The sequence below is a fragment of the Rhododendron vialii genome, chromosome 9a (genome assembly GCF_030253575.1).
Source record: "Rhododendron vialii isolate Sample 1 chromosome 9a, ASM3025357v1".
Taxonomy (NCBI): Eukaryota; Viridiplantae; Streptophyta; class Magnoliopsida; order Ericales; family Ericaceae; genus Rhododendron; species Rhododendron vialii.
In genome coordinates, this window is record NC_080565.1 from 4962401 (window position 1) to 4988922 (window position 26522).

The 26522-nt window shown below is 37.6% G+C and overlaps 2 protein-coding genes and 1 long non-coding RNA gene across 3 annotated transcripts; 2 read left to right on the forward strand and 1 right to left on the reverse strand.

Moving 5' to 3' along the window:
• The first annotated feature begins 727 nt into the window (after positions 1-727).
• On the forward strand, positions 728-5523 carry LOC131299964 (transcription initiation factor TFIID subunit 7-like). The gene is made up of 5 exons (XM_058325561.1): positions 728-905; positions 4344-4477; positions 4571-4690; positions 5064-5129; positions 5234-5523. Exons 1-5 carry the CDS (start codon positions 788-790, stop codon positions 5390-5392), a joined length of 597 nt encoding a protein of 198 aa, XP_058181544.1. The 5' UTR covers positions 728-787; the 3' UTR covers positions 5393-5523.
• Positions 5524-14116: 8593 nt separating this feature from the next.
• Positions 14117-16648, forward strand: LOC131299965 (uncharacterized). Its single transcript, XR_009190829.1, has 2 exons — positions 14117-14958; positions 16202-16648. It is a non-coding gene; the product is annotated as an uncharacterized LOC131299965 (long non-coding RNA).
• A 5238-nt stretch (positions 16649-21886) lies between these two features.
• On the reverse strand, positions 21887-26386 carry LOC131299530 (uncharacterized). Its single transcript, XM_058325119.1, has 6 exons — positions 26316-26386; positions 26137-26221; positions 25690-25818; positions 25447-25575; positions 23801-23885; positions 21887-22287 (listed from the first exon to the last, which is right to left on the reverse strand). The coding sequence occupies exons 1-6, from the start codon at positions 26357-26359 to the stop codon at positions 21887-21889; spliced, it is 873 nt and encodes a 290-aa protein (XP_058181102.1). The 5' UTR covers positions 26360-26386.
• Between the last annotated feature and the right edge of the window lie 136 nt (positions 26387-26522).

The following is a 26522-nucleotide window of genomic DNA, read 5'->3' on the forward strand; positions in this document are numbered from 1 at the left end:
AAAATATAAGCCAAGTGACTTGTTTCGCCGAACAACCCCTTAAAACAAAACAGTTAAAAGTTTGGCATAGTCAATTACATCCAAGAGAATTCAGAATTCATCAAAAGATAAGGTCACAAGCTTTAGTGAACTACGTTCAACTTGTCAAGTTTCTAGCAAAATATGGCAGAGCCACTGCCCTTACATTCATCCATACTTAAACAAAATAGTTAACTAAGTTTGGGATCCCAAGCAGGCCTTATGTGTTAGGAATCGGAAGATAAATGGTGAAAGTTGTAGCGTTTTATAGTAAGAAGTGGTAAATTGGAAAACGTGTATAGATAAAGGGAGCAACAAGTAATTAACCCTAACAAAAATTCAAAAGAAAAAAAAAACGAATTTAAGGGCGCCGCTATTCGCAGCCCTCTATTTACTCCCGTAGCCCACTGCATTTCGGTAAATGATTGTTGAAAATCATAAATAACATTTCGGTAAATTGCTGTTGAAAACAAGATTATATTTCGGTAACTACATGTCGAAAATATGTTCAACTTTCGGTAAACAACTGCCGAACATGCATTTTCGGTAAACATCTGTTGAAAAAAATATTATATTTCGGTAATTGGACGCTGAAAATATATCTCAATTTCGGTAACTAACTGTCGAGTATAATTGAAAATTTTTAATGGGCTATGGGAGTAAATAGAGGGCTGCGAATAGCAGCGCCCGAATTTAATTCTCAAACAAAAAGTTGAGGAGGGATCCGAGAGAGAGAGAGAGAGAGAGAGAGAGAGAGAGAGAGAAGGGCATGGAGGAGCAGTTCATCCTCAGAGTTCCACCTTCCGTTGCTGAGCGGATAGACCGGCTTCTCTCCGAAAACGCTTCTTCTTCTTCCGATGATAAATCACTCGACCTATCCTTTTCTGGTATGAATGAATTAACGAAGTCGCTTTTTCCAGTTGCTTTTTTCCTTCACGCTTTCTCGAGACATTTGCTATTCTGGGTATACCGATTTGTTCTCTCTAAACCCTAAATTTCAAAATTACTAAGTCGTATGTTGGCATGGAGTGTTAAAACCTAAGTCACATGATGCGCGGAGTGCGAGAGTGGTAGCTCTTTCACAAACCTTCTAAACTTCTAAAGTTCATGAGTGTGAGGATTGAGAGGGAGAGGACTAAGTGCGGGAGCAAAAGCCCATAGTCACATAATTCGCGTGCTCAACGAGAGCATGAAATGCCTTTATTTTTTTTTATCCTCCCTGTTAAAAATATTTTGAACTACTAAAATTCGCGAGAGCCAGGATTGAGAGCAGAGGTGGAGGGCATTTTGGAGAATTATGTGGCTAAGTTTTTACCTATTTGTTTGTCCTTATCGTTAGGGTCAAAGAAAAGTGTAATCAAATATAGTGGACTAAAATATAATGAGGGAGTGGCATTTAGGGAGGAAACTTGTTAACATACTGTCATACTTAGCCATAACGCTTGTAGAAATGCATATATATATTTGGTGGTAATTATACATAACAAACTTGTTAACATACTTAGCCATAATACTTGTAGAAATGCGAATATATTTGGTGGTAATTATACATGTGTTATGAGAAAGTTTTTTTGTTTGGTAAGTATGATTTCATTGAAAGCACAAACCAAAAGAATAGAATCTAGGTAGAAAACCATGAGGGAAACAACAGCAGCCCAGCTCAGCCACTTCCTTACTATACAAGAAGCAACAAAAGCCTAGAACAAAAGAAGAAGCTCATCTAAAGACTTTACGACACAAAAACAGACTAAACCAAACTAAACCAAACCAAACCAAACCGAGCCTTAAGTCCCAATCACTTGGGGTCGGCTACATGAATCCTTTTCCTCCATTGAGCTCTGTCAAGAGCCATTTGTTCACACAAACCTACTATACTCATATCGTTGTGTACCACAACATCTGCTCTCTTAACTACGACACAAAAACAGACTAATGAACCAAAATACAAAAGCCCTGTCCAAGTCTAGAGTTGCTACAGAATAGCACCATATTTTGATATGAAAATTTTTATAGTATACACATCTACCCCAAGTGTAGCGAAATTACGACAAAAAAAACAGACTAATGATTCAAAATACAAAAGCCCTGTCCAAGTCTAGAGTTGCTGCAGAATAGCACCATATTGTGATATGAAATTTTTTACAGTATACACATCTACCCCAAGTGTAGCAAAATTACGACAAAAAAACAGACTAATGATTCAAAATACAAAAGCCCTGTCCAAGTCTAGAGTTGCCACAGAATAGCACCGTATTGTGATATGAAAATTTTATAGTAAACACGTCTAAATATAGCCTGGGGTGGGATGGGGTGTGGTTAAAGATTTAAAGTCACTAGGAGAACCATTGAAACAAAAACGTGTTGTTGATGGGTATGTATCGGCGATACGCTTGGATAAATTCATCTACTACTTGTCGCCAATGATCCGCCTGGGTCGATTGGTGGGACTATGTTCCACAACTAAGGACTATACTTTCAGTGACAAGGACTGGTCCAGGACCATATAATATAGCTAACAATATTTTGGTAAGCAGACCAAGGGCATACTCTTGAAATCTGCCACAACACGAAGATAGACACACACAAGATCTCCAGGACTAACCCAGGACCAGGAAGAAACCGAACTACCAAGTTAGGTCTAACAGCTCACAAAAGAAATAAAGCTCTTGGTGAAAAACTATGATTGGTTTCATGAGCAAGCCAGCCAGATGGATCCGGTTGCTGCTGGACGATCTGGTAAAAGGGAAAGTAAAACAATCAAATACCAAAAAGTCTGAGAAATTCCCTGGACAAGCCTGAGCTTTGTTAACTTTTGTAGCTCCAATCTGCCTACCACGTTGATATACATGCTCCTATCAGTAATGGTCCCTTCCACTTCAAGCCTTAAGTTTTCAAAATTCTCCCATGCCCAAACGTGGTAAATGGAAACAGACAAAGGTGGTCTAGAAACTAGCTTATTCAAAGGCTTACCCTTACCAAACCAGCATGCACATATCAGCTTAGAGTCTAGGATACCAGGGTTTTTGTCATAACCTAGGTCAGATAATCCTCCGGTAGGACCCTCCACCTCCGCTCTCAATTCTCACTATCGCCGCCTTTAGTAGTTTGAGATATTTTCGACAGATACTTTCATGCTTGTGCTCACACTCACATAAGCACATTATGTAACTTGGGTTTTAATACACTTCCCTCATCTGGAGTTGCCACACTTGGAGAGGCTTTGGAGGGCTACTATATTCAAAAAGTTATTTAGGCAATATGCTGAGGCATTAGATGATGACTAAGATGATGAGGTAGCTGATTTTGTTCTTTCAACTTCAGTTCGTTAAGTAACTGCAGGGCTCTATGGCTTGAGTGTTGTGGTATCATGAGCATCAAGAGCATTTCCAGAAAGCTGTACTTTTCTGATATATCCTGTGGTAGTTTCAGACCTTGTACTTCTAGGCTAGTTGAATTGATTGGAAAAAGGAAAAAAGATTGGTCATAAGACTTTATTTCTGTTTATTATAAATACTCTAATAATGCTTCCTAGACTAATGTGCATTAAGCTGTTGGCCTATTGCACTATGGCCATGCACTTCTACTGTAGATTGGATGGGACCATCTTTAAATTGTTTCAGAGTATCTCCAATCTTCATCGTTTGTGCACCTAGACATAATTACTTTGTCAAAGATAGTCATTGGAAAGTGGAAACACATTAAGTTCTAAACCTTGTAACACTGACAAGATTAATATGGAAGAGACAGATTGGGAAGCCATTATTTCAGGGTCTAATAACATACTACTATTCAAATGATGTTTGATTTGCAAACTAGCATCTTGTGCTATGAATGGGAAAAACATGAATACCACTGAAATTACGGGGGTTATGTTCATGGTGCTTATTCTTCTTTGCAATGAGATTCAGAAGTGATTGGCACTTGCATATTGATCCGTGCTTCTTTCATGTTTGATGAACAAAGAAAATCCACCAGGGAAGAGCAAAAGCTGATGAAATTTAGAAACTTTTTGGTTTATTGGTATTGCTTTTACAGTTCTATTTGATTGTTCCTTTTTTTGGTGGTTTTAGAAATGAAGACATTTACTCCAAAAGTTGACAAACTTTAATCATGTTGGTACTGATTTCATTTTTGTGCGGACACAGTTTTGGAATATTCGAATACACTTATTTTGTGGTGATTCCCCTAAGTTTTTTTTTCCCAGAGAAAAAAATTCGCTGAACAAGTATTCACCTTACTGGCCTAATGTTAGGTCCTTTTCTTTGGCACACATTTGGATTTAGTTGCTGCTATACTTCAATTTATTGGATTCTTTTCTATTTCAGAGGATGGCAGGAGTGGAACATTTATGATAGGCAATGAGCGTTTTCCGACATCCCTCTTAGATCTTCCATCCATTGTGGAATCCTACAAAACTTACGATGATAGTGTGCTTATCAAAACTGCTGACATTGGTCAAGTAGACTGCTCCTTGACCTGATTTATTTCATTGGAGTCCCAACTCTGGTGCTTTCTTTCTGATGCAATTATGTAACTGTCTGGGGTGCAACAGGTGATTATGGTAAGAGAAGAGGGTGATGCTGCACCAGATGTGGTGGAGTACAAACATGGCCTCACCCCTCCAATGAGGGATGCTCGAAGGAGAAGGTTTCGTCGGGAGCCAGACCTACATGTATTACTGCAGTTATTGTTTTCTTGAGTTTTATGTTATCTTTTCGGATTGAAAAACGCAAGGAAGATGGTAGGTAAGGAGATGTATTCAGTGGCAACACCTTACCTGATGTTTTGACCGCCCATGAGTCCTTGTGAAAGCTTTTTCCACATGGCATTGATAAGGACGTGGCTAATGTGTGTGGAGCTACTTATTTTGCTAGATTGCCCTTCTGCCTGTGATTGAAGACTTTTATTCCAACTGGCCCAGTTAAAATGTAGAAATCACCTATTAAAAGATTGCAAATGGCTTCAAATCTTCTCCTTCCTTTCCTTTCAAGTTTTGTCTCTTTAAAGCGTATGTTTTTCTGATTATGATGTGTTATATTTTGCAGCCTGAGCTAGTGCAGCGCGTTGAGAAAGATCTGGTGAACATAATGGCTGGAGGAACTGCTGAGAATGTTGATATCGTTTTTGCATTCTTTTGCTTTGTTATTTTGTGACACATTAATTAAAATGCTGTTATTTATTATCTTATGGTTTACATCTTCAACACGTTGGACAGGCGGAAGATGGTGGCATCAATGCTCGTAGTAATGCGTCTAAGAAAGCTATGGCGCCACCTCCTGCAGCAAAGCCCGACGTTCCAGATGGTGGAGGAAATGTCACGGAGCCTCCGAGAAGTGACGGAAGCGATTCTGATGAATCTGATGATTCATTGTAAACTCAGAATCCCTTTTTTCTGTTCCATCTTTCAGGCCAGCTTCTTGAGATACGCTGAAATCTTATTCGTGAGACAATTGGGGATTTGTTGTTCGTTGGGTTTTCTGGCATGAATCCAGTAATTTTGATGTAGGATTGATTTCATCTGATAGAAAAACACCAATCCAGAAGACTGGATCAAAAGAACGAGATAGAAATTGAAACCCATGACAAGATGATCGGATCATGTTTTCATTCAAAAAATAAAATAGCCACACGAAAACGTAAATAGGTAGATAAATTTGTTATTTGATGGTGATTTTGTTTTAGTTTTTTGACGTTGTCGGAGAACACAAACGTCGTGGAATTATTTGTTCAAGTTTTTGTGAGAGTATTTTCCAAAATGTAAATAGGTAGATGAATTCATTTAATTAATAACTTTAATGATTCATCATTATCATTTGGGTATTAAATTCGTTAACTTGAAACTTAAAAAGGCAAGCCCATATAACCACGACCGTTTAAGTGTTGTTAGATCATATTCACATTTTCGAAGAAAAAAGTTCTACACCTCCCGCATGTGCTCTTCGCAAGATCTTCAGCAGCAGCACTACTACTGGGAGCCAAGATACTAAAACCATTGATCCGTCAAGTCCGAGGGATCGATATGTCTTCTCTTCTTATTCTATTTGCTTATACTCATTTGTCTCGCCCGGTCAAGCATTCGCCCTACTGGATAGTGTTTACGATTTTTTTCGTGGTCGTTGGTTGTGGTATGGACCATCCCAAAAAGAATGAAGATTGTAAACGTGCGAGTATTGATAACGGAAACGCGGATCTCTCCTGGGAGGAGAGGCTTTGTTGCTCTTAGCTTATCATATAACCATCATTTTTATTGTTCATACTGGCCTCGTAGTTCAAAAAGAAGGTGTCACATTTTGACGCTTTGAGCTTATATCTTGAGTACCGTTGAGAAAATTTTGTACAGTTTGCACCATTATCATAGGCACATGTTGATACCTAATTGCTCGCCCTAATGCTGTGAGTAATCATAGAAGCATGCAGCGGCTCTCATCTCACAGTTTTTTTTGGCAATTAATAGTTTGGATTTAAATTTTTTTTTTCAGCGATAGAGTTCTTTTCCTTTTTGATTGACAATAAAGAAGAACTTCACAGATAAAAGAATCATTACATCCCATAGAGTCATTATATGTCAAAGCTCAAAGCTCAAAGAAACAACAAAAATACATCAAGCATAACAAAAGGTACAATCTTCCAAAGCAAATGAACCATGGAGAACTCATCTGGTATCAAAAGGATAAGAAGTGTCCACTTCCGAATGGATCCTGAAAGATGCCACAAACTTAGCCAAAAAATATGCTTGATGCAATCTGCTACGGTCGCATAGGGATAAACTGCAGAAGTAAACAAACTGCACAAGGAAGCAGATATAAAAAAACAAGGAGCTGCTATCTCTAGAACTCCTTAATGCTTCTCACCTGGGGATATAGTTCTTTTGAGATGTGAATCATCCAAAATATTTTTGAACGATTAGATCGAGGTGCTGCTACACGTTGTTGTGATTTGCTCACAGCAGCCCCCACTCCCATGATTCACAATGCATGAGACATATTTGGGATAATAAATCCCTTAGTATCATGATAAAGGCGTTAATGTCCTTAAGGGGCAGGGTTTAACATGGAAAGAAGACGTTGTTATATTTGGGGAGTAATTGGGTGTTCGTAGGGTACTAGATGAGCTAAAATTGGAGCTAGAATTAATATGTTAATCCTGACCATTGAATGCATCAGATGCCACTTGTCGCAATATAAGGTAGAATTGGAGGATCCTACAATTCCCTGTGAATTGGAGGGAAGCCGGACTCCAAAACTAGCTTCTACAAACCTTCCCGCCCCGACCATAACAAACACTACCTCATACTACTATTATTTAGTTTCGATTGTACACCCTTTGTTTGGATTTAATAGTCATTTTTTGGAGTTCGTGAAAATTTTCAATCGATTATATCTTGTAATTTATAAAATATTATGTAATTTTGAAAAAATATTGTCTTATAGAACTAATTAAGATCTATCAAACAAGATTTATATTGGATATAAAATTTATTACCAATTTAAAGATATAACTATTTTTTATCCGGTTAGAATTAAACGAGGGTCTATTAAATCCGGACGGAGGGAGTAATTTATTACGGTTTGGTTTTAATTAGGATGATTTCTTTTTCATTGTTAGACTCCCTCTCCTTGTATAAATAGAGCTGGGGTATCATAGCTATTTTTAGAGTATTTTCCAATTTCACTCTTTCATTTTCAGTGTAACCTTAAAAACCAAAAAGAAGAAGAAATTACTAAAGCTAACCAATGATTAGTGTTATCATATCTGATCTAATTAAAATAAGGTGTCGTATTGTATCGTGTTCGTGTCGTGTCATCTTGTATTCATATCAGAATTCTCTCTATACCCTAACCGACCTGTTTAGCTTTTCGTGCTATAGTGTCGTGTCATATTCATGTCAGGTTTGTGCTGTGTTATCGTGTCCTTTCATAAATTTCCACCCATGTCGTGTTCTGTCATGTTCGTGTTATCTCGTGTTCGTGTCAGAATTCTCTCAACTCGAACCCGACCTGTTTAGCATTTCGTGTTATTGTGTCGTGTCATATTCGCGTTTCGCGTCAAAAATAGCTTACCATAATCCGCTAACTACATGTCGGCTTCACGTCGTGTCGTTTCATAAATTCCCACCCTGTGTCATGTCGTGACATGTTCGTATTCTCTCAACCCTAATCCGTTCTATTTAGCTTTTTGCTTTTCGTGTGGTGTCACATTCGTGTTCCATATCAAAAATAGCTGACCCTAATCCGCTAACTTCGTGTGAGTCGTGTTTGAAATTTCCATCATAAGAAAACCCATATACTTCGTTTAATAACTTTAATGATTCATCATTATGATTTGGGCATTAAATTTGCGAAATGTCTAAGGTTCCCGACGGGAAAGGATCCGACTGGATCCCGATGGCGTGCTCGGCCCACTCCGGCCACCGAACGGCTGATTCGAGCCGTCCAAAAATTCTAAAAAAAAATACAGAGTGAGCTCTCACGAGAATCAATGGCATCCGATGTGTGTAGGTGACCGATCTAAACAATCCATTTTTTTTTTATATATTCTCGTGAGGGCCCACTTGGTTTTTTTTTTAAAGAAGTTTTGGACGGCTCGGATCAGCCGTCCGGTGGCCGGAGTGGGCCCGGCGTGCCGTTGGGAACTGTAGCACCGCTATTAAATTTGTTAAGTTGAAACTTAAAAATGCAAGCCTATATAACTACGGCCGTTTCAGTGTTGTTAGATCATTTTACGTTTTCGAAAAAAAACAGTCCTATTATCTCCCATACGCGCTCTTCACAAAATTGTCTAAAATCATTTTGAAAGCCAAGACTCCAAAACCATTGATGTCTCAAGTCTGGCAGATGTCTTCTCTTCTTATTCTTCTTTGCTTATATTCATTTGTCTCACCCAGTCAGGCATTCTTCTGGACAGATGCTATTGATGATTTTAGGGCTCCCATACACCGTGTGGGAGCCCTAAAATAAAAATTTAGTGGATGGATGAGATTGATTCAATCCGAGGGCCAAATATAAGTTAGTAAAATCATACCTATATGTGTCTACGAAATCATACCATTATAAAATCTTTTCCTTTCTTGGAGATATGACTGGTATATTGGCCTTAACAACAAATGGGAAATGATATTGACACTTCAAAAATTGATGGAGGCATTCCAAAAAAAATAAAGGAAAATGACTTTGGAATTTCATTGATTTTGAAGTGCCTCCATCAATTTTTGGAATACTAATATCATTTCCCTAACAAATAGCATAGGATAATCTTTAAAATGATACAAATTGATTATAAAGTTGATTCATTTCCTATATTATCTTCTTTTTTTTAAAAGTAAATAGAAAATAGGGTTACTAATCTTTCGCAATAAGCTATGAACTTTACATGGAAACAGAATAATCCATTACGGAAAACATTATAGGTGTGACATGCTTCATTTGATTTAACTTGAACGATATTTTCATTTGATCTAGGCGTGCTTCATTTGATTATTTTAGCCCTTTATCAGAGATGGCAATTCAACCCGCGGCCCTGCCCTGATCGGGGCGGATTTTTGTTAAATTTTTCAGATATCTGGATCGGATAGACATTATCCCGTTTCCATACCTGCCCCGAATCCGTCCTGAAAGTATTTTATGCACAAAAATTTATTTTTATTTCCATTATTTATATTTGTCGGAGTGCAAGATTTTATGCACAAAATTTTATTTTTATTTCCATTATTTATATTTGTCGGAGTGCAAGATTTTGGCATGGGCTTTGTATAGAATTCGGTCATGGTAGCAGCTTCGTCCGTGAGGTCTGCGACCGAATTCTATGTTTCCCTCTCACTTTTCTTTTTTCCTTTTTCTTTTTGTTTTTGTTTTTTACTTGCCTAGCTATCAATTAATTAGAACACTCAAGTTTTGTGGCACGGATAACAGCTGTCCGATCGTAATTTCATGTTTTCTTTCGTGCACTGTTATTAATAATTTTTACCAATAATCAAAACTCAATAACCAAACTAAATAACTCAAAACACCCCACATTAGAATCGTCTCATCGAGACAAATAATTTGGTATGGTAGGGTGCGTGCACGTGATTGGAACTCGTTTGCAATTGGACATATGTGCATTGTGTATTGTGAAATTTTTTTTGGTTAGGGATGCAAAAATAACCAATGTGGAGTAGAGGTTGTTAAGCTTGATTATGAACTAAATGGATAATTAAATGCATACATGACACATTTTGGTTATTAGTTTTGATTATTCCCATTGCGGATGCTCAGGGTGCAATGAATTGATGTGTGCCAGAGATGGAGCCACTTGAGGGCTTATGGGGGCCACGGCCCCCATGTCGTGACCCCCGCGTTGTTTTATTTTTTTTAAAAAAATTTTAATATTATTTTTAGTTGTTTTTTTTGTTTGCTAAGAATTATATTTTGTATTGGATGTTATTTAAATATTTAAATGCTATAAGAATTTGTTCATTTTAGATCCCAAAACCCAATTCTTCTCTCTGCTCATGGTCTCCCATAAATTTTTTCTTCAATTATTAATCTCGTTTCTCTTTTTATCTCTCTCCTACCCAAAAAAACCTCCCTCAAAATCTAATAAACCAAAAAAATCTTACAATTTAAAAACCTTGTTGTTATAGTCCAGCCCCTGTGTTTACAAAATTCTAGTTCCGTAACCATTTATTTTTTTATGTGTTAATGTACTTGATTAGATGAACTCTCTTGAAAGCTTGTTTGAAAACGCTACCTCTAGAAAAAGTTAACTTGGTTGGTGGGGTGGTTAAATAGTAGACAATGATACTAATTCATTTGAATTGTGTTCAGAACGAATAGTTTCGTGCCTTTTTTAGGCACGGGCAAACGCTATATAGTCCCCAAAGCATGAAGATTGTCGATGTGACTTTTGATTATTTGAACACGGAGTTCTCTCCACGCAGACGAAGAAATGTTGCCATGTGCTTCTTGAATATAGTGAAATTATACAATATTTCGGGAGTATCGCCACATGGTACTCCGGACCATTTTACAACTATACATTCTTGTGGAATCTACCACTAAATGTATGGACCCCGCAGAAACATGTGATTGTAAGTGGTCAGGAGTTCCACATGGTGGTACTCCGAAACTATTGAATAATTACTCTTGAATATAACTACAATTTTTATTGTTCATACCGAACTCGTGACCAAGGGGTTGGCCTAGTTGCATGTTGTGGTAACCCCTTACCAGCTAAAATGTCTGTGTTCAAGTCTTATCGTTGCAAATTGCAGCACCCTTTCCTCTATCCCCTCCTATCGATTGACAAAAAGAGAAAAGAAAATACTGGCCTCGCTCGTGATTCCAAAAACAGGTGTAGAGATCGGTTTAAACAGTGGTGATCAGTTGAGTCACGGGACAGATCGATTCACAATGCATGAGAGACATTTTTAGGGATAATAAATCCCCTAGTATCGTGATAAAGGCATATGTTTGTCCTCGCGCTTGCTGTCTTTCGTAGGACAGTTGCGTTGGGGCTATGCCCGTTAGCTGAGATTTTCCTGTTGGAGGGATCTTCCGTAGGCTTCCTTTCTCTGATTGAAAAGTGGAGGAATGTGCTAATCTAGAAAGAAAGATAAAAGCATACGATGTCCAGTCCAGATGAGGGAGAAGAGAACAAAAGGAAAGCCCCTCCTATCCCATTCCCATTACTATGGAATGGAGGGAAGGTAAGCCTAGCTACTACCTTCATAAGGTAGGAGCACAGTAAGGCAGGAGGATCATTTAATTCAACAAACAAACTCACTATCTAAAAGAAGGAAAAGAAGACAGACAAAACGTCGACGTCTATCGAAAAGGCCATGGAGCTTGGAGTGGAGATCCAAGAAGAGGAGCCCATCTCCGCGAGTAACTCGGAAGAGGTACAAAAAGTGCAAGGCATGGATGAGGACATCCGTGACTTCACTCATCTCTTCGAAACCATGGATCTGGAAGTCTTTCTTCTGGAAAGAGACAACGAGCGTTGGGCTTTTAGTGTTGATTGATTTTCTTGCTTCCCTTATAGAGCTTTGTCTGATAGGGGATTTTCTGCTCGCTACGCCCCTGCCCCAAGTTAGATTTATATTTTCCTATATTAATTTGGAGATAATAAATTCCCGAGTATTGTTATAAAGGCATTAAATTAAGTTGCAGAGAATGAAGCGAGCAATGTTTGATAAAGGTAAACGGAGATGGGACATAGTGGCGACTCCATGAGTTATTCTAAAGGAGATGATTCATAAACTTTAATTTTTGATTAAATTATAAATATTTATGTTCTTTTATTGTAAAAGTAAAATTTCAGATACGCACATGCACACGTATAGATCTAGTATATTTAAATGGAATATGCAGTAGTCTCCCAAATTCAAATTAACTATATAATCCCAAATCAATACCTATAAACACATAGTAGAGAAGTGATCCACGGAGTCCATATTTTCTCTCGGTGAATTGTTAAGGTTATGCAAGTGGAGTGAAAGTCCAGTTGGTGCCTCCCTTATACTCATTTGTCTCGTCCGGTCAGACATTTTTCCTACTGGCGAGGCAGTGTGGCCAATTTTTTTTTTCATGATCCTTGGTTGCGGCACGAAACATCCCAAAAGGGATGAAGATCGTCGACGCGCGACTTTCGATGATGGGAACGCAGATCTCTCCACGCACGAGGAGATTTGTTGCTCTTTTTTTTTTTTTTATCCGCGATTTGTTGCTCTTTACTTTCAGATTACAATAACAGCAATTTTTATTGATCATGTGGGATTCATAACTCAACCAGTTTTACAAATACATCTTGAGAGTAGGGAAATTTTTTCCACAGCACCCCTGCCAAGCAAGTGCCAAGCGGCCGATTCGGCCGTTGATCTCGGTACGGACGGCTTGTAGTGAATCTAAGTGCATACGAATATGAACTGTCCACTGCTCGGTCAAGATCAGAGCCGTCAATTACTAAGATGAACAGTTGAATCAGTCGTTTGACACCCACTTGGCAGCATCCCGCAATCCCATTATCATAGGCACATGCATGTTGATATACCCGATTGCGTTATTCTAAAGGAGATCATTTGTAAATTCCAACTTCGATTAAATTATGAACATAGATATTCTTTGATATTAAAAATAAATGTAAGTTTTCAAATATGCATATACACATGGACTGTATATACATGGAATATCTGGTTTTGGAAAAAAAAGAACAAAAGTTGGCTTTTTCTTTGTCTTTATTTAAAAAAATTCTCATTTATTAATTTTGCGTTAAACTTTAGTGATTATTAGTTTGTTTCGATGAGAGGATTCAAAAAAGCTAAGAAATTATGATTGAAACTCGTAGTTTTTTCGATCATAATCTTTTTTTTTTCCACATTTTTCCATTCTGTGGTCAAGACGAATAAATAAATGTGATTTTTTTTTTGAATAAAGACAATGGAAAAAGCCAACTTTTCTTTTCTTTTTTTTTTTTCCCAAAACCAGCCGCAGTAGTCTACCAAATTCAAATTAACTATAACCCCTACCTTTTAAATAAATGGATTCCTAAATCGATCAATAACCCACACGGGTATACCTATAACTCTTGAGGATCATATTTTTTTCGCCAAGACATACATAGTAACATATACTTTTTCAATCTATTCTTCTCCATAAACCCTTGTAAAGGTATCAATTGTTAACCAATCAGAAAGTCTTAGTACCACAGAAATGGGGTTCGATCTTCTCTGTCCCGAAAACTTCTGTGCCGAGGGATTTTTTAGCTGTTGGATTATATGATTTTTTTTAATGTTTCAAATTCCACGGCTGAAAACTCCTCAAAACCGAGGCTCAAGGATTTTCGGCACAGAAAACCTTACCTCCATAGAAGTAGGGGTGTACATTTGGCCCAGCCCACAAATTGGGCTCAAGCTAGCTTGCAAATTTTTTTTGAAGAGCAACAATCTGTCTATCTATCTTCTATCTATCTATCTAATATGAAAGGACTGTTTCTGAATCCCAACATAAATCTAATGGTTCAGAAACGTTTTGCTTTGAATGGATGGTTTAGATTGACTAGCACCTTTTGCTCAAGGGTTGAGATTGAGAGCTAGAAAAATCAAACGGATGAGATGGACTTCAAACCTTCAATTTTTGCCGCCCATCCCCTCAGTTCCCACTTCCCACCCACACACCACGACCCTCTATGTCACCCACTCTCTCATCTGCCATAACCATAACTACTTTCTTTTCTTTTCACTCCTCCCTATCTCTTTCACAAAAGCTCTGCCTCACGGAACCACCGAAATCACTCCCCCACACCACTACAAACCTCCCATATAACTGCCCCGTCCCGCAAAAATCAATCCCGCCTTATTCTCTTCCCGTCTCACGAACACCCCTCTCCGTCTCCCTCTATCGCCAGCAGCAACAACCAATCCACACCGGGCAGGCCTGGATCCCGTTGGAAACGCCTGTTTGGAGCCTTGCTGCCTTTAACATGGCATTCAGGCAATATCCAATTTCGAAAATTCATGCAGTTCACTATTGCTGCCATGTTCTCTCTCTCTCTCTCTCTCTCTCTCTCTCTCTCTCTCTACGTGTTTCAGTCATTGATTTCTCTGTACTTTGCAATATATCGGGTATAGGTGTTCCTTGCATTCAAGGTGTTTGAGAAAATGCATCATCAAACCGAGCTTTTTTATGTTCTTCTCCGATGCTCAACTTTGTTTTGAATTCAGATGGTCCTAATTCAATCCACTGTATGTCTAATTTTTTTTGCCAATGAATGGGATTGTGGTAGATTTTTTTTGTCCTTGAATTAGTTTTAAATCGCTTTCAGAAACCTATTTTCAAACTCTGGATTTTCTTTTGAATTTCGTTATTGCAGGATACTTAATTGGATTTTGTGATGCACCATAGCCACAACCACGACGTGCTCTTCTGAACCCAACCCAACCGTGACCGCAAGGAGACGCTTATGGTAACTGATTTCGAACCTTTTTTGAACTCTGTTTGGCTGATTAGAAGAGATAGTTTCACGTCTTTCCCATAGTTTCACGTCTTTCCCCCCTTTGATTGTATTCTATCACTCATGTTTCTTTGGAGCCATGAAATGGAACTTGGGTTAATCCGAGCAAAGGACGGTTCAGATTTTAATGCGCTCAGATTATATTAGAGCCGTCCATGCCGGTCGGCATTGCTTCCAAGCACCCTTGCTTGGCGGCATCTCCTTGTTAGGATCGTCACACACACACGCACAATAAACGAATATAAACAGTAAAGAAATCAACACAGAGATATACGTGGTTCCCTAAAATCGGGTACGTCCACAGGAGAGAGAGCGACTGCTGTTCTTTATTATCACAGTATGAAATAAGATATACAAGATAGAGTATTTATATTTACTTTATTCTAACCCTAATTGGATTTGGTTTGTATCTTAAAAATACCCCTGTACGAACCGTACCGTACTGCGGGGGGCAACCCCCAATTACGGAACGCCTGGGCCTTTGGCCCACTCTACTTTAACTGGATCATCGGCTATGGGCTAGATGCTGTCGCTTCGTTCCACTCATTCCGCTCTGCTACGCTCCGGCATCTGGCCTTCTTTCTATAACTCCTTAGTTTCTCTTTATATTTAACATATGAGCCACAGTTCTAACACTCCCAATCCTGTTAAGTGGTAGGTAACTATCTGTCCAAATAAGTGCATGGTACCCATCAGATTTAAAATTTGGTTTAGTCTTCAAGCTCGAACTAAAACAAAATTTCCGAATGACTTTGTTGGAAGTGACTGGAAATTAAGTCATTGTGATTTATATGCATTAATTAAATTGCTTAAACTGAAACCCCAGGAGTCAATTACTTGGAAAAACCTAATTAAAGTGGCAAGCGATATAAGTTACTATATAACTATATATATACAACGGTTTCAGTGCTATTAAATCTTTTTTGGCATTTTCAGAAAAAAAACGTCTTAAATCTCTCACATTGTTGGTTCCTGAAATTTTTTAGCAACCCTACTACTAGGAGCTAGCCAAGATACTACTTAAAATCAACGATGCGTACACCGGAGCAGAAATCTTCTCTTCTTGTTCTTCTCTGCTTATGGTCATCTGTCTCACCCGGTCGGGCGTTCTTCCTATTCGATGCCATCCACAAGTTTTTCGAGCCAGTCCGTAAGACGTTCCATTGTGCTCTAACTCAACCTAGGTTTCTTCCAGAATGTCAAGGCATGCCTTTTGACACCGGCCTCGATTTGTCCAAGTACGCGGATCGTAATTGTTGCAGTGCATTGGAAAATTATAACAAAAACAATAATTGTGACTTCTGGCCCTATAATGTAAAAGAAAGGTGTGCTGAGTTGCTTCGATCCCGGTGATCTGATCGAGTTGGGCCTTGATCGAGAGATTGGATGAACACATAGTAGGAGAGAAGGTGATCCATGGAGTCCATATTTTTCCAACTTGGACAGTGTGAATTGTGAAGGTTTCGCATTCGTTCATGGGGGATTCGTCTTCAATTGATTATATCTTTGTAATATATATGAGGTTGTAGGTGATTTCGAAAACTTTGTTTAATAGTACTGATCGAGAGCTATCGAACAAGATATATATTGCATATAATCGATTTACTATCCGGTTAATTAGAATGGAAAGAGGGACTAAGAAATGGGGATGGACAGAGTATTTTTTATTGGTCGTGAATTGTAAATGTTCATATTGTGGTTAGAATTATGAATCTGTAGAGTGTTCAATTGATAATAGCAAAATAGATTTTGAAACAAGAGTAGTCTTTGGGAGTAGTTTCTATAACAATAATGCTAGGGACACATTAATTTGTCACACCTCAACTACACTCCTCTCACATACATGTGCGAAAATTCCACAATAAATGTGTAGACTCCACGTATATGTGAGAACCTTAGCGGAACGGAGCCTAGTCTACAAGCTCAAATAAAACGAAATTCCCGAATGACTGTATTGGAAGTGATTGGAAATTAAGTCATTCTACTTTCGTTTAGTAACTTTAACTGTGACCATTTTCATTCAACTACTTGGAGAAACTTAAAGAGGGAAGTGATATAACGACCACCGTTTCATTGTGGTAAGATCGTTTTTTGTATTTTCGAAAAATCATGCATGTCCTATATCTCCCAAATTGTTGCTCTTCTGAAAAAATTTAGCAGCTCTACTCCTGGAAGCTAAGATACTAAAACCAATGATGCGTCAAGTAGAGCAGATGTCTTCTCTTCTTATTCTTCTCTGCTTATACTCATATGTCCCACCCGGTCAGGCATACCTTCTTCCTGGATGCTGTCGGCAATTTTTTCAAGCCAATCGGCAAGGCCTTGGCTTGTGGTTGGAGGAATCCTACATTTGATCGTCGTTGTAACAGGGTACCTCTGGATAGCAAGTATGTCGCTGAGTATATCACTTATGGATGTTGCTCAGCATTGTGTGAATATAACGACTATAGCGGTTGTGAATTATATTGGCCTTATAATTCAAAACAAAAATGTGACAGTAAACTATAGGACAAATGGGATCGTCGTTGTAACAGGGTGCCTCTGGATAGCAAGGTCGTCGCCGAGTATATGGATAATGGATGTTGCAAAGCATTGAGTGAGTATAACAGCTATCGTGGTTGTGAATATTGGCTTCATAATTCAAAACAGATTGTGAAGGTTACATACTGGTTCATGTGGGATTCATTGCGCGCTTGAGCAGTTTCACTTATAATGACAACAGTGAAATTTTTCTGCAGTTGGCACCATTATCATAGGCACATGTTGATACCGGATTGCCCAACCTATGATAAGTAAACTCATTGGAAGACCTACGGGTGTTTGGGAGGCTTCTTTTAATTTTTTTTTTCTTGAATTGAAAAATTTTAGATTATGGTCAAAATGGATTATGAATATGTAGAGAGTTCAGTAGACAAGTATGGAATAGATTTTGCAACGTTGAGATTTCTCCCTTGCAGTTTTTCTCTCTCGGTGATTCGGTCACTTGACGATCCATGAAATATGCTACTTAATTTTTAAAACTTAAATTTTCATTTTGTGCTTAAATCGTTGGAGGAAAGGTAGGGTTTTCAAAACTTAATTTTTACTTAGGCTATATTGTTGACTTGATTTTTTGTATCCGTATTTTGAGGAGAGGAAGGCCATAGTTGATATTCGAACTGTTGATGTATGTAGGCATATAACGGATTTGAAAAGTCGAAAAACATTCTCATGCAAGCTCTCTTCTGTTCTGTAATTCCGGCCCTTTTCGAGGCAGATTCAGGAAAAACTTAACACACGAAAGTTATAGCTCTCAAATTTTAAGCAAAATTTCATACGAGTATAAAACTTGTCTCAATCTGATCGAGGTCGGCAGAATTTCTTATTATTTTGAAAAGAGACTGCACTGTGCAAATTTTACACAGTAACAGGATGAAGATGGACTGTCGGAGTTGTTGCTCTCAACCAGTAGATCGATTACCTAGATGGCTATGCATTTAGTTTAGGTTGAATGTTTATTAAATTTTAGGTTTCAGACAAATTCACATTTTAATTCCAGTTTTAACAAGTTACAGTAGTAAATTTCCTTTACCGTAGGCATTTCATAATTTGAGACTCTTTATAATTAATGAAGTTAGCATTTTTTTCTAAATATAATTGTAATCATACTTCATGCACCCAATTTTTGAGGTGTTACAAGGGTGGTACGAATCCAGTATTTTAATTATTTGGATTGTTTTCGTCAGATAGAAAAACACCAATAATTAAGACTAGATCAAAAGAATGAGAAAGAAAAATAGAAACCCGAGAACGGATGATCAGATCATGTTAATTTCACCCAAATATACAATATATAGTTACAAGAAACTGTAAATAGCTGAATTTGTTCTTTTGGTTAATTGAGATTTTTTTTAATTTTTTATTTGACTTTATTGGAGAAGACATTGGTTAAGTTTTGTGAGAGTATGTTCCTATTGTACTCTCGGGAAAAATTACGGTACACATGTACGTATCATATGCACTCGTATAACCAAACCATTGAGAAACATAACATTACAGGCATAACCAAAAGGATGATGCTATGGTGTGCCCGGTTATTTTGGGGACACCGTAATTTTTGGCATAATTTAACCATTATAAGCATAACTAAAACCTATTATAAGCATAACAAAACCCAAATAAGGCATAACCAAGGAATATCCAAAAAATCAACCAAAACATAACCAAACCCAACCAAGGCATAACTAACAAGTTATGCCTTGCTATGGTTCTGTTATGCTCATAATGGTTTTGGTTATGTTCATAATGAGTTTTGGTTATACTCATAATGGTTTTGTTATACCAAAAGTTACGGTGTCCCCAAAATGACCGGAGACACCAAAGTCATTCCCTAACCAAGGAAACTATTGAGAGATGTAACCGTGCACACCGAATTCACCCAAACCATTGAGCGGTATAACTAACCATTGAGAGGCATAACCTTAACTAATGAGATGGCATAACCTTAACTATTGAGAGCTAGCTATAACCTTAATCATTAAGAGGCATAACATTTTTAGTTATATCGGGTGTGTACCGTAGCCATTCCCTATACTCTTTTATATTTTCACTTCGGGAATGACTTCGGTGTCTCCGGTCATTTTGAGGACACTGTAACTTTTGGCATAACAAAACCATTATGAGCATAACCAAAACCCATTATAAACATAATAAAACCATAATAAGGCATAACTTGTTTGTTATGCCTCGGTTGAGTTTGGTTATGCCTTGGTTAGTTTTTTGGATATTCCTTGGTTATGTCTTGTTTGGATTTTATTATGTTTGTAATGAGTTTTAATTATGCTCATAATGGTGAAGTTATGCTAAAAATTACGGTGTCTCCAAAATGACCGGAGGCACCATAACATCATCCGTTCACTTCACTTTAACCATACGCGTAAGTCCGTAACAACAACAACGACGAGAATTTACTAAAGCTAGCGAATGTTAATTAATTGGTACCATATCTAATTTGAAATTGTTAGGTTTAGTCTACAAGCTCGAAAGTAAAACAAAATCTCTGAATGACTTTGTCGGAAGTGATTGGAAATTAAGTCATTCTCTTGCTGAACCCATATACGTACGTAACCAAAAATGTGGCGGTTTAATTTCATGTACTTTTGTTAACTTTAGTCTCATTGTGATTTGGTTAGTAAATTTGCTTTTGGTAACTACGACCGTTCCAATGTTATTAATTCTTTCTTTGCATCTACGGAATACATTTCCTCTACATCTCTCCCACATGAAGCCAAGATACTTAAACCAACGCTGCGTCATGTGGAGCGGACGTCTTCCCTCCTTATCCTTCTCTGCTTGTACTCGTTTGTGTCGCTTGGTCAGGCATTTTGGAGCGCTATATACGACACTATTTTCAAGCAGGGTTTTGTCAAGCCAGTTGGCAAGTTCCTCTATTGTATTCCGGAACATCCCAAGTGGGACAGGCGTTGTGATAGGGTGCCTGACCTGGATACCCCGGATGTTCACAAGTATTTGAATACCGCCTGTTGCGATTCGCTGTATGAATTCAACAATAAGTGTTATCGCTTCTGGCCTCCAAATGTAAAAGAAAGTTGCAAGCGGACGCGTCTCCGTGGGTTCCAATTCTGAAGCGGAACGGACAGAAGTGATGATCCATGGAGTCCATATTTGATCTTGGTGAATTGTGAAGGTTACATATTAGTTCTGGGGTTCCTAGCTTAAGGCTCCGTTCCGGAAACCAAAATAAGTCCTTATTTTTTAAGAAGACAATTTCAAACTCAAAAATTATGGATTTATTAAAATTTAAAAAGGAATATTTAAATATTTATCCTCTTTATTCATGTCATGTAAGAATTCATCCTGCCCCTTTTTTCATGCTTATGTTTTCATCCTCTTTGTGTGTGAATTATCTTTCTTACCCTTTTCACTATGATATACATATATTGAGAGAGAGAGAGAGAGAGAGAGAGAGAGAGAGAGTTATTGTTTTCTAAATTTAGGGGATTCGTATGAATATGAAAGCATGTGCAATTAAGTGAGATATAATAGGAGGATTTCAAACTTTCAACCATTCAAATAAACAAATCTCATTGATTTAACGTGATCAATACATGCCACTAATGGACAAGAAATCAACTCAAACAAGTTACAAACTAAAAAACACCTGGAGTGCTAATTATAACTTACAAACAGAATAAGAAGCATAATGCTTCACCATTTGCTCTTTCTGAATCATCACAGTAACAACAATTTTGTAGTACATATTGAACACCCACAGGTTCCGATGATGCACCACAGTACCATAGCATTAGGTTTCAAAGTCGGCAAAAGATAACACCAGAAACAGCTTACATGATCAACAGCTTCCAAGATACTCCCCAAATCAGCCACATAGTAACACCCCAGCCAAATTAGTGCAAGGCAATTTTTAGATGATCGTAAAGCCAGCCAAAAGCCCATAGATGCTATGGTAATAACAGTACCACAACCCCTCCAACATCAGCAGTAGCTAACAACAGAAGAAGAATACACCTTCAGCAACTTGTTTCAGAAAATTGCAGCAGCAACAAGTAAAGGATAGAGTACTCATTCTACTGCGGAGAGAAATGAACAGAAAATAAGAGAAGCTCAGCCTAGAAAATTGACCAAACCCCAAGATAGACCTCTCAAAAACCAGTGTAACACCTAGAACCCAACCCAAAAACCACTACACCAAAGCAGGGACCCCAAGGACCTAAAAAACATACCAAAACCTACAAACAACTCAAACACTACACCATCCAGAAACAACTCAACTACTATATCAGAAAAAACATGGAAAATTTCATGACCGTTTCATGACCACTCAAGACTGGATAATTTATGAAACATGGGTAATTTACCATCACAAATGGCATTGGCAAATCTTGCCCGTGTCTTCGAGGACCCTTAGGCTTGCACGATATGCTGTCTCACGCATTTCTCCCATATTTTCAACTCGCGGTTTCATCGAACGAGGATGTTTGGCCTTAATTCCTCGCGCTACACTATCAAATCTTGTGCGTTTCGGCGTGGACTCTACCACATCAAGTTGAGGATGTTTGGCCTTAAACCCTCGTGGTACACTCCCAAATCTTGCCCGTGTCTTCGAGGACCCTTCCACATCATGATTTTCTTGGGCTTTCAAACATTTTAAACTATTCTTCGCTATCTTTGAAGGTGGCGTATCCTCCACTATTGCATCATTTGGAACCATTTCTCTTTGTTTCAACTTAGCTCCCCCTTTCACATTACGAGGGGTAACTCCTGAAATAAAGTTGGACAAACCTTTACAATAGAGAAAGCGGGTTATATTTTGTGACTGCTCATCAAGGTTTCATGACCCCAACAAACAAATATATGATGTATGAAACATGGATAATTTACCATTAAAAAATGACAATGTTCTATGAAATAATTACCATTCAAAATTGTCTAATTTTCAAGTAAACTGGTCTTACCCAAAAAAAATTGAAAAATATACCACCAACTAGCTTCTCTTGACAATGAATTCTCGTTGGCAAATTTATATCATGGAACACGGATTACATAGCATCAAATCTCATTGGTGTGTATGACATGATAAGTTGACCACAATTTCACATATTTTCTTCCTTTATCAAGTTGGCCAACTACACAACAAAAAGTCATTCTGTCCTTTGATCTTAATTCACAGATCATGGCTAAATTACCATCAGAAAAGGGAAAAATGTGAACAGGGTTACATGATTAAATTATCATCATTCATGAAAACTATAATGTTTCATGACCATTCCTATTCTACGTTCATTCCAATTATTAAAACATGACATACTCAAACAATATAGTGTTGCTATCATGGAATGAAACAATATAGCATTAAAATCATGGAATGTAACTTGCACAATTGATGAGGTGACCATGATAAAATGACCATATTTAATGAAATACTAACCATTAAATATTGTCTAACTTTCAAGTAAACTGGACTTGCCCAAAATAAAAAGAAAAATATACCAGCTACTACCTTCACTTGACAATGAACTCTGGTTGGCAAATTTATATCATGGAACACGGATTATACAGCATCAAAACTCATTGGTGGGTATAACATGATAAGTTGACAACAACTTCACATGTTTCATTGCTTTATCAAGTTGGCCAACCAAACAACAAAAAGTCATACTCTCCTTTGATCTTAATTCATGGAACATGGCTAAATTACCATCAGAAAATGAAAAAACGCGAACACCGTTACATGATTAAATTACCATGATGATTACAACATTTCATGACCATTCAAATTCTACGTTCATACTGATTATTAAAACATGACATACCTAAACAATATAGCATTGAAATCAATTTTGATTACAACACACATCAAGACATATTTTCCATTACATGGTTATATTATCAGCAAGACGAACCAACAAACTTATTTAAAAACGAAGTCGAAATCATGAATTGAACAAGATTAGCATTAATCTCATTAAATCATGACATGCAGTCGATTAACCAAGTGATTTATGCCTTATTGTGACACACAGTAACGAACTTAGCACAATGGCCACAAATATATTAGCTTTATTCACGTAACCTAGCTCCAACCGTCAAATACAAACCCACAAAACGAAGAATAAAAGGGGGTGTAACGGATAAACTTACGAATTCTGGTCATGTCTGTTTCATCCCCTTCTTCTCCGCCGGTGGCTTCAACCACAAAGGACTTGATTGATTTGTGGCATGGCGTTTTTTTTCGCAAAAAACCCCCATTCGGAAAGGACGGGGGAATGCATACGCAGTTGTTTGCCGCCGGAATCCGCAACAATGGACGACGGCCTTGCTCTGGTTCTCGGGACAACGGACTTCCTTGGGTTCTCTGCCTGGTATGGGTTTCAACAGTCTAGGGTTATACAGAAGTTTTGAGCTCCAAAATCGAATGGATGGGTTCGTTACAGATTGATTTGGTAGATTAATATCATCCACGCCAATCTCGGGATGTGATCGTGAGATTTTTGTGGGACTGGGAGCCAGATGAATCGAGATTCTTGCGAGGACGGAATTGATTAGGAATTCATCCCAAAAATCGACGCTATATATATAATAGAAAAAAAAATATATAGCAACAATATAAGGGCATCTCCGGCATTTAAAGTAGTAGGAGGACGGAAACATAAGTACCCTGAGAGGGCAGGATGAAAACATAAGTGCGTGGGGGAATTAGGATGATTTATTAAGCCTCCCATCTAAAAATATGCAATATGGATTTAGTTTGGAAGATCTCGATGAGATCTTTTATATGATGCAAAAAAAATTGAAAAATTATTTTTCATTTACTTTATTTTTGAGTTTGAAAATGTGAAATAAGCTGCTTATTTTTTAAGAAGGTTTCTGGAACGGGGCCTAAGCAGTTTTACTAACATTGACAAAAGCGAAAACGGAAAGATTTTCTGAATTATTTTTGTCTTTATTAAAAAAATAGTTTGATTCATTATTTTATTATTATTATTATTATTATTTTGTTGAGACGAACCTATAATTCACATTAAATTGATGCAAAACTAACAAACACAGTTTTCTTTGCATAAGACAAAATGAAAATCCTATTTGGAACTTACTTTTTGGCTTTTTATTTTCAACTTTTTGCCTTTTTGGCATTTTGAATTATTGTTAGAATGTATTTTGAGTTTGAGTAGAGTATTTGGGTGATATGTACAGAATGCATTTTGTAACAGAAGCAGTGTTTGGTAGATGAATAATAAAAATTAGGGGTGTTCAAGAAAACCACCCAAATCGTAAAACCGGTCTGAAATGAACTGAACTGTCCTATTTGGTCCGGTTCTACGGTCAGGTTATGGTTCCAAAAAAGTAAGAACCATTAATTTTGGTTCGGTTACTGGTTCTCAATTAATAAACCGTGGTTAGAACCGAACTGGACCGTTTAAAACTAAGATAAATATAGAAATATATATGTGTGTGTAATTAAATATATATTTGAATTTGGTAGGTTAATTTTTTCTTTGCTAAACTTAATTTATTTAGAGATGAAATCTCATTTGTTAGGAAAGCTTATATTTTCTTCCTTCCTTTCCTATTCCAGGAGATTATCTTTCTATTTCTTTAATTTTATGGGTTCATATTTTGTGAATAAGTGTTTGGATGCTTATTGGATAGAACTGAAACTGAACCAAAACCGGACCGGTCTTACGGTTAGGTTCCATGCATATATTGGTTAGGCTCTGGTTCCCAATTTTCTAAAACCGTTTGAAATGGTTCGGTTATTGATTTTCTAGAGAACCAAACCAATTCAGATCATGTACACTCCTAATAGAAATGAATTATGGGTTTGTTTTTACCATGTTGCCCGTAGCTCTTTATTAGTATTGTATTAAAAGATGTATGGATAATGATAAAATTTAATTATGGGTGGGTTTTTTTGAAGACACATCTAGTTTGCCCTTTCGTTCCTTTTCCGATCTCTCTCCCCCCGATCAGTAAATGCATCACAACTTTCCATAATTCGCTTCTTGAAGCTGGATCCAGTCCAGTACTCGGCTCATCCATGTAGACAACCTTATTATTATTCTCATTTATTTCCAAATAACATATGTCATGTTAGCATGCTGGGGATAAAAACATCCAACAATGATACAACTACAAAGGTAAACAACACAATTTATGACATACTTTGGGGTCTCCAATAAGCGAAATGGCGACACTAAGCCTCCTTTTCATGCCTCCACTGTATTTACCAGCTTGCTTATCAGCAACCCCTCCATTAAGTAGATTGACGCTTCTAAGAGATTCTTCCACTGCCTGCGAAGTAACACAATAATAAATACTTTAACAAATTTTGAAATGGATTGTTTGGTTCGGTGGAATGTTTCTGGGAAGACCAGAATTGTTGGCCATACACGTAAATTGTGCACAATTATCCGACTATTAGTTTGCATTTTGTCCTGCAGACCGACTGTTGGCATTTAGGTGACTGTTCCATTCCAACTTCGATCAACAAACTAAAATTTTGTTTCTGTTCAAAATGGTTTTTCGATCTCATGGATCTACCCTAAATGCTTTCTAAAATAATGAATTTTAACATCACTATAATCACAGTGAAGGCAACAATGGACTTACTCGGTGTAAGGCGGGACCTTTGAGATTCTTGAGCCTACCATAAAAAAGCAGGTGCTCCCTTGCGGTAAGTGTTTCCCAAAGTAAGCTGCACAATCGTTCGGGAAATTTGAAATGCTTTCTAATTTGTGGAACAAAGAAGTAAAGGTAAAAACAACTAGAAGTAGACAATCCAAACATACTCATGTTGTGGACAAACACCCATGCTGGTATATACTCTTTTCATATCAGTCGATCTGTATGTTCAGACCCCTCAACGAAGGCTGTCCTGAGACGGGTTCAGTTCATGTCCAGTTTTTTAATGGTCTAGTCCGGTCCAGTTTTGGGCCGTTGTGGGCCCGTCCCGGGTTCACAACAATGATCAGAATCGTTCATTTTGCAGAGCTCGT

Bases quoted from the DNA above. Each gene is read 5' to 3' on its own strand.
- LOC131299964 (XM_058325561.1), top strand. From the start codon at position 788: ATGGAGGAGCAGTTCATCCTCAGAGTTCCACCTTCCGTTGCTGAGCGG. The intron at 4,478-4,570 runs GTAGACTGCTCC...GGGGTGCAACAG, and splicing joins AAACTGCTGACATTGGTCAA to GTGATTATGGTAAGAGAAGA. The intron at 4,691-5,063 runs GTATTACTGCAG...TATATTTTGCAG, and splicing joins GTCGGGAGCCAGACCTACAT to CCTGAGCTAGTGCAGCGCGT.
- LOC131299530 (XM_058325119.1), bottom strand. From the start codon at position 26,359: ATGAAAAGAGTATATACCAGCATGGGTGTTTGTCCACAACATGA. The intron at 26,222-26,315 runs GTATGTTTGGAT...ACGATTGTGCAG, and splicing joins GGTGTTTGTCCACAACATGA to CTTACTTTGGGAAACACTTA. The intron at 22,288-23,800 runs GTATGCATTCCC...ACTTTATTTCAG, and splicing joins TTCCGGCGGCAAACAACTGC to GAGTTACCCCTCGTAATGTG.